The sequence below is a fragment of the Lolium perenne genome, chromosome 2 (genome assembly GCF_019359855.2).
Source record: "Lolium perenne isolate Kyuss_39 chromosome 2, Kyuss_2.0, whole genome shotgun sequence".
Classification (NCBI taxonomy): domain Eukaryota; kingdom Viridiplantae; phylum Streptophyta; class Magnoliopsida; order Poales; family Poaceae; genus Lolium; species Lolium perenne.
Genome location: NC_067245.2, coordinates 49,066,839 through 49,075,557, shown reverse-complemented (window position 1 = coordinate 49,075,557; position 8,719 = coordinate 49,066,839). Strand labels below are relative to the sequence as shown.

General features: G+C 48.7%; 1 protein-coding gene across 1 annotated transcript; it reads left to right on the top strand.

Moving 5' to 3' along the window:
• Positions 1-3,211: 3,211 nt before the first annotated feature.
• On the top strand, positions 3,212-8,439 carry LOC127328426 (protein FAR1-RELATED SEQUENCE 7-like). The gene is made up of 2 exons (XM_051355026.1): positions 3,212-3,286; positions 7,216-8,439. The coding sequence occupies exons 1-2, from the start codon at positions 3,212-3,214 to the stop codon at positions 8,437-8,439; spliced, it is 1,299 nt and encodes a 432-aa protein (XP_051210986.1).
• The last annotated feature ends 280 nt before the right edge of the window (positions 8,440-8,719 follow it).

Here is an 8,719-nt window from a genome sequence, read left to right as displayed (position 1 = left end):
GCGCAATACTTAATGCAATTGTCTGTTGTTAGCAACTTAATACTGGAGGGGGTTCGGATGATAACCTGAAGGTGGACTTTTTAGGCATAGATGCATGCTGGATGGCGGTCTATGTACTTTGTCGTAATGCCCAATTAAATCTCACTATACTCATCATAATATGTATGTGCATGGTCATGCCCTCTTTATTTGTCAATTGCCCAACTGTAATTTGTTCACCCAACATGCTGTTTATCTTATGGGAGAGACACCTCTAGTGAACTGTGGACCCCGGTCCAATTCTCTATACTGAAATACAATCTACTGCAATACTGTTCTACTGTTTTCTGCAAACAATCATCTTCCACACAATACGGTTAATCCTTTGTTACAGCAAGCCGGTGAGATTGATAACCTCACTGTTTCGTTGGGGCAAAGTAATTTGGTTGTGTTGTGCAGGTTCTACGTTGGCGTCGGAATCCCTGGTGTTGCGCCGCACTACATCCCGCCGCCATCAACCTTCAACGTGCTTCTTGGCTCCTCCTGGTTCGATAAACCTTGGTTTCTTTCTGAGGGAAAACTTGCTGCTGTGCGCATCATACCTTCATCTTGGGGTTCCCAACGAACATGTGAGTTACACGCCATTAGGGAACTCACTTTCCGGTGTCGATCTAACAAAGGGAATATGACTCAGTGTAATGGTTAAAACGACGATCACATCTTCGTATAATACACATGGACAATTATGGTTCTCAAGAACCCCGTGGTGATCATTGATCGGAGAGCCGTCTCGATCATGTCTATGTTATTCTTGAACTGTATGGTAACACGCTTAAGGGTTCAACGAAACTTAAGATAGTTTTAGAGTCATTGGAAACAGAGAAGAGATAGCCGAAAAGTGTTTCGGTAGTATTCCGGAGGATGTTCGGAGTGGTTTGGGAGGTGTCTCAGACCATCGAAACTTAAATAATATATACTCTCTCTGTTCCTTTCTATAGTGTCTATAGATTTTTAGCATTTGTTTCAGAATATAAGGTTGTAGCTTGGCTTTTTTTCAATTACCCCCTCTCCGTTCAGCTCCCACACAATATGCGTGAGAAAAAATCCATACAAAATTGAAAACAATTAACTGAGATTCCTAATGCATGGCCCAAAAATTCCTTAAAATTAGGCAGCAATGTTTTACTTTCCTTAATTGAACTTGGCTGCACATATATGGAGAATCAATAAGAGAGATTTGTGGGATTTGTTATGGTAAGTTAGAAAGATATGGATTTCCCAAATTTTACGTTAATCTCAAATCGTTTAGCTAGGGGGTCTTGTGTAAAAAATACTATTGCGCTAATTTTCGTGTCAAAAAACTATAGGCACTATAGAATGGAACAGAGGGAGTATTAATTAAGTAAATTAATATATTAAATATAATTTAATTAATTCAATAAGGCTCCACACCCTAAATGGGCCTCTCCTGAAAGGGGAGCCCATTAAGGGGGGATGGTCGGGCCAAGGTGGGGGCGTGCCAGCCAAGGTGGCCGGTCGTACCAACCCCTCCCTTTTGTCCCACCTTGCCAAGAGACAAGACCCTCCCCTCCCATTTCACATGTATATAGTGGACACGTGGAAGGAGAAAAATACACAAAACAAAATAGAGATCTCTCTAGGTTTCTCTTTCGTGCGGTTCTTTGAAGAGCTGCGTCGAGAGGGAGACAACTCCACCTAGTACGCGGGAGCACTGCTATGATCTGGATCCAGTAGATCTAATTCCACACCTCTGCTGGATCGGAGACGAGAGCGTTGTTGAACATCGTACTTGTCCACAACTATGAGGTGCTGCATGTGCGGCATTGTACGTCGTACAAGGAGGACCAGACTCGACCCTGAGGTCGGCACGAGTATGACTACATCATCCACGTTCTAGCGGAACGTTAACCGATTTTAGTCTATGAGGGTACGTTACCGAAACCATCTTCATTACAACATTACTTTTAGATAAATCTGAACAATCGTAGTACGCTAGTTAGATTTTTTTTTGCTGCGAACACCAATAGTTACACTGCAAATTCCAGCAGTATTGGTTAAATTGGCCAATGGACAGTTAATTACCTGTGATCAAATATGTGCCTCAACTGGCAATGTCAGGGAAACACCTTACACCTTTCAGACTGATCTCCGTCTATTGGACCTGGGAGCCTACGATGGGATGTTGGGCAAGGGGTAACATCAGAAAACACACTACCGATTTAGCAACTGGAGATCAAAGAATTGTTTCACTTACAAGCAACAGATGACATTCTCAGATAAAACAGAATGACATTCTCAGAAAAGTACATTTGTTTTCCCCATGCCAGGTGCTCCCGCACCCCCAAACACTAGACTCCTTCCGCCGCCGCTGCCGGGCAAAGACCACGGGGCGTGGCGGCGGTGGCCTTCCCTCTCGTGACGCGGCGGGGACGGCGGCCGGGTGCTTCCCTCGACGCTGCGGCGGCGGACCTCTCGCCTCCCGTGTGATGGCTGGGCGGCAGCGGTCGGAGGATGGAGGGGCGACGGTGGCAGATGATCTGTGCTGCAGCCTCCCCTGCCTCCCGTCAGCGGCACGCCGGTGGTGGCTGGTGGTGGGACGGCTTGCGCCATCCCCTCCGCTTCTCGCCGATGCGGGGTGATGACCTTGGGCTTCTCCCGCGGTACGAGGTCGCCCGGGGCAGCAGCCTTGGGTTCGACGGTGGAGGCAGCCTTATTCTTCGCCGGAGGAGGTCGGCTGGTTGCTAGGGTGGCGGATCACGAGATCCCTCTACCCCGGTGATGAAGGTCTAGTCGACGAGGAGCTAGCGACGAAGGGGCCACCGGTGAACACCGAGCCTTGACTTTGTTCTTGGCGGATGATGGCGGCGGCTATTGGCGTCGTTCCCTTGCGAAGGCATCTCTTTGCTGGCCTCTCCGTTTGCTCTCGCCGAGTTGGGGATTCGTGGCTGTCGGTGAAAACCGTGCCACGATTGGCGGGCGATGGCGGTGTTAAGCGTCGCTTCCTTCTTGAAGGCATCGTCGTCGCAGTCCACGGGTACACACTCGTGCTGCTCCGGGGGAATCCCTAGATCCAGCCAGGATCGGACGATGACGGCGCTCCCTGCGTCGTGCTACCTCTTGGGGCATCGTTTTTGGAGCAGCGGCTGGATGGATGTGTTTTTTGGTGGGGTGGTGTTTATCTACCACGTTGTCCTCGATGATTCTCAGCGGCATGGAGCTGCGGGGTATTGAAGACGGGCGAGGGCTGCTGGACGCGTGCAGGATGGTGGAGCTGTCTGGTGTTACGGTGACATCGACGGCAGGCCTGACACAGTCAATGCGTTGATCTCGCTTGGAGATGGGTTCGAGATAGATGGCGGTTGCGAACTCTTAGATGTGTGCAATGGCACACCCTCAGGGTTTTGCTTTTTGGATGATGTGCGTTGGTGTATCGTCAGGGAGTATGGCCTTGTTCATGGTCACCCACTTCATCGTAGGTATAGCGAGTTTGTCGCTAGGAAGGAGGCTTTAAGTTAATCTTTGTATTCCCCTTGTAAGGCATTGTGAATAATTTAATAAAGCAAAAAAGTTGTGTGAATCCTTTGGATGCAGAGGCTAGGGCTATGCTCCTTTATTGAAAAAGGATAAAACAGAATGACATTGTGGCTTTGGCAGTGTTGGATTCTTTCCCTCGTCAGCATGACACTGACACTCTGCCTGTTGGTGTGAGTTAGTTGCTCGCGGAATTCTTGGATGTCTTTGATGAACCGAAAGATCCTCCTCGTCATTACCAATATGATCATGAAATTTTGCTAGAAAAAGGAGCTCCCACTAGTAGAAAAAGAGGCTTCCATCCACCCCTATTAGTCCCCAAAATATTCGAACCGCGACTAAAGGGGTCTTTAGTCGCGGTTCGGGAGGCGACCCGCGACCAAAGGTCTGGGCCCAGTGGGCTCGCTCGACAGCTGGTGGACGGGAGGAGATTTAGTCGCGGTTGGCCTGGCCAACCGCGACTAAAGGTGCCCGAAGGCTTTTAGTCGCGGTTGGCCAGGCCAATCGGGACTAAAGGCCCACCCCTATATATACCATTCAGCACACTCACTTAGCTATTTGGTGCTACTTCTCTTCACAATCTTCACAAGTGGGTGGTGGGTTTGCTTTTGGTTCCTCTTATGCACACAAGGTGTTCGATGAAATGCCCGAGAGAATGAAAGAAACATGATATGAAGTGTCCGAGTCACACTTGAGCTTTCTCATTTATTTTTCCTCCTCGATCGCGGTTAGCAACTTGAACCTTTCATGTGTCATTGATAAAATATGCATGTGTGTAGTTCATTATTTAATTTATATTATTTCTAGCTAGTTAGTTTAACAAATGCATGATGGTTAATTATATACTTTATATAATAATAATGCAGATGAATCGGTAATGGATGTACGGTAACCGACTCTCTGGCGAGTTCACTACGGGTTTGAAAGATTTCCTCGTAGTGGCTAATACGAACAAGCAGGGGGTTTTGTTATCTGTCCATGTGTTGGATGTAAGAATCAGAAGGGTTACTCTAACTCAAGAGAAGTTCACCTGCACCTGCTTCGGCACGGTTTCATGCCAAGCTATAATTATTGGACCAAGCATGGAGAAAGAGGGGTTATATGGAAGAAGATGAAGAAGGGGATGATATCATCGATGACAACTATCCTGATCATTTCGGTGATACTTTCATGGAGGATGCTGAAGGTGGGGAAGGTGAAGGGGAAGGTGAAGAAGAGGCACGTGATGAGCCCGCTGATGATCTTGGTCGGACCATTGTTGATGCACGGAGACACTGCGAAACTGAAAAGGAGAGGGAGAATTTGGATCGCATGTTAGAGGATCACAAAAAGTCGTTGTACTCAGGATGCGATAATGGTCTGAAAAAGCTGGGCTGCACACTACATTTGCTGAAATGGAAGGCACGTGAAGGTGTAGCTGACTCAGGATTTGAAAACTTGCTGAAAATGTTGAAGAATATGTTTCCAAAGAATAACGAGTTACCCGCCAGTACGTACGAAGCAAAAAAGATTATCTGCCCTCTAGGTTTAGAGGTTCTGAAGATACATGCATGCATTAACGATTGCATCCTCTACCGCGGTGAATACGAGAATTTGAATGAATGCCCGGTATGCACTGCATTGCGTTATAATATCAGAGGCGATGACCCTGGTGACGATGTTGAGGGCGAGAAACCCAGGAAGAGGGTTTCCGCCAAGGTGATGTGGTATGCTCCTATAATATCACGGTTGAAACGTCTGTTCAGGAACAAAGAGCATGCCAAGTTGTTGCGATGGCACAAAGAGGACCGTAAGTCGGACGGGGAGTTCAGACACCCTGCTGATGGAACACAATGGAGAAAGATCGACAGAGAGTTCAAAGACTTTGCAGCTGACACAAGGAACATAAGATTTGGTCTAAGTACAGATGGCATGAATCCTTTTGGCGAGCAGAGCTCCAGCCATAGCACCTGGCCCGTGACTCTATGCATCTACAACCTTCCTCCTTGGTTGTGCATGAAGCGGAAGTTCATTATGATGCTAGTGCTCATCCAAGGTCCGAAGCAACCCGGCAACGACATCGATGTGTACCTAAGGCCATTAGTTGATGAACTTTTACAGTTGTGGGGCAGACCTGGTGTACGTGTGTGGGATGAGCACAAAGAAGAGGAATTTGACCTACGAGCGTTGCTTTTCGTAACCATCAACGATTGGCCTGCTCTTAGTAACCTTTCGGGACAGACAAATAAGGGATACAATGCATGCACACACTGCTTACATGAGACTGAAAGTGTATATTTGCCAAATTGTAAGAAGAACGTGTACCTGGGGCATCGTCGATTTTTTCCCCGAAATCATAACGTAAGAAAGAAAGGCAAGCATTACAACGGCAAGGCAGATCACCGGCCGAAGCCTGCGGAACGTACTGGTGCTGAGGTATTTGATATGGTCAAGGATTTGAAAGTCATCTTTGGAAAGGGTCCTAGCGGACAATCAGTTCCGCAGGGAGTTGACAGGCACGCACCCATGTGGAAAAAGAAATCTATATTTTGGGAGCTAGAATATTGGAAAGTCGTAGATGTCCGCTCTGCAATCGACGTGATGCATGTTACGAAGAATATTTGCTTGAACCTGCTAAGCTTTTTGGGCGTGTATGGGAAGACAAATGATACAAAGGAAGCACGGCAGGACCAGCAACGTTTGAAAGACCCTGATGACCGACATCCGGAATGGTTTCAAGGTCGTGCCAGCTACGCTCTTACCAAAGAAGAGAAGGTCATCTTTTTTGAATGCCTGAGCAGTATGAAGGTCCTGTCTGGCTTCTCATCGAATATAAAGAGAATAATAAACATGGCGGACAAAAAGTTCCAAAACATGAAGTCTCACGACTGCCACGTAATTATGACACAATTGCTTTCGACTGCTTTGAGGGGGCTTCTACCGGAAAATGTTCGAGTAGCCATTGTGAAGCTATGTGCATTCCTCAATGCTATCTCTCAGAAGGTAATCAATCCAGAAGATCTACCACGGTTACAGAACGATGCAATCTCTCAGAAGTTAATCAATCCAGAAGATCCTGGAAGCTTTTGAGTAGATGAAAATTTTCTCATGAACTGTAGTAGACAAGAATCCTTAGACAAAATAAATCCCATTGGATTCAGTTTTACTAATCAAACAACCAACATAGGATTCTAAGGACTCTAATCCTGCAAAATTCTTATGAAAATCCTTTAAATCAAAGAGGCCCTAGCTTCCTCCTTTTGAAATCTTTTATACAACTCCTACCTACAGGTTATATCTACAACTCCAAGAAAATGCGGCTCAAGATTGAATATATATCTGGAGTAACAAAACAAAAAATCTCGACTATGAAAAGCGTCAGCTTTGAGTGAATATATTCACACTATTTTTTCAAGTATTTCACACTATTCGTAGCTAGCCAAATTTATCTTTTTGGTTCTCTAATTGTAGATTGAACTTTTGAGTTGCAATTTTTGGGAGTCGTATATATATAACATGGACTTGTGTTGTCGATTTTCTTTTTTGAGAATTTATAAACACATTTTGTCATTTTTTTTCAAAAAAAAAAATGTCTCACGTATTCTACCTAGAGTCTTACCCAAGTTGCCCCCAGTCCCCGCCACCATCCGTAGTATCCAATCTGATCGCTTGCCACAGTCCTAAACTCTAGCCCTAGTTCCATAGTTGCGTGATCTGCCCTGCTCTCCCTACAATTCCTACATCCACGACGTCGTCGTCGTCGACATCACGTTCCGCACGAACAAGTACAACGTGCCATTCGTCCCCTTCGTCGGCCTCAACCACCACCGCCGCCCTGTGGTCCTCGGCTGCGGCGTCGTGACGGACCAGTCCCCCGACTCCTTCGCCTGGCTAATGCGCGCCTTCATGCGCTCCACCTGCCAGGAACGGCCCAAGTCCGTGATCACCGACGGCAGCGACGCGGTGGTCCACGCCGTCGAGACCGTGCTCCCGCTGTCCAACCACCGGATGTGCTCGTGGCAGGTGGAGCAGGGCATCAGGGAGCACCTGGGAGGCTGGTCGGCGCAGGAGGGGTTCCGGTCCCTGATGTCCGACGACGCGTGCTCGCCGGTTGAGTTCGAGCAACGGTGGCACGCTTTCCTGGCCAGTCACCGGACGGTGGCGAACCAGGAGTGGCTCTGCAGGATGTACGTGAAGAGGGAGCTCTGGGCCGCCGCGTTCGTCCGCGACAAGTTCTTCCTCGGCATGGCGCGCGACCAGAGGACGGAGTGCCTCGCCACGGACCTGCACACGGGCCTCGCCGAGGGCATGTCGCTGCTCGCCCTGCTCCGGCACGCGGACTCCTGGACCAAGTACATGCTCGTTGATGGGTACAAGCACGACAGCCTGGCCGACAAGTCCCGGGAGAAGCTGACCACCGACCACTACTTGGAGGAGGACGCCGCGCGGTCCTTCACGCCGGCCAACTTCGCCATCCTGCGCCAGGAGATCGAGGCGATGGGCGACTTCGAGATCGTCGACACCCTGAGCAGCAGCTCGAACGGCTCCGGCGACAAGGTCTACACGGTGGGTTACCGTGGCCAGCACTTCACCGTGCTACGGTGCCACGACCGCGTCGGCGGCGAGGACGACAATATGCAGAAGAAGGCGAGCGTGGCCTTCAAGTGCAGCTGCCGGAAGATGGAGCGCGAGGGCCTGCCGTGCCGGCACATCCTCTGCGTGCTGCGGCACGAGCGGGAGCCGTCGATACCCAAGTGCTGCAAGCTGAGACGGCTGCTGCGGCGCGGCGACATCAGGCATGAGAGGCTCGACGAGATGGAGGACCTGGGGCGCCAGGTGTTCGACCTGGCGTCGCAGGACGCCCGGGAGTTTGAGGAGATCAAGGACTTCCTGGAAGACTGGCTGCAGCAGAGACGCGCCAGGCGGTGAATGTCGTCTACTCTTGTGACTTACTAGCACGTACACCAGTGAAATGTCCTTGAGTGAAATTTCTTTGTACCATGGACACGGGAGGTCCCGGCATGTTTTATCGTGGGATTTACATTGTTTCCTGCTTTAAGATTTAAGATTTGTTGGCAGTGGATCATTAGGTTTTACTGCGTTTCAAAACTCTGAGTCAGAATATTTTGCATCGAAACATGGTGATATAGTGCAAGAGATGTCCTTACTTACACCATCTATCTTCTCTTGGGGTTTGTTTGGTAGTCTG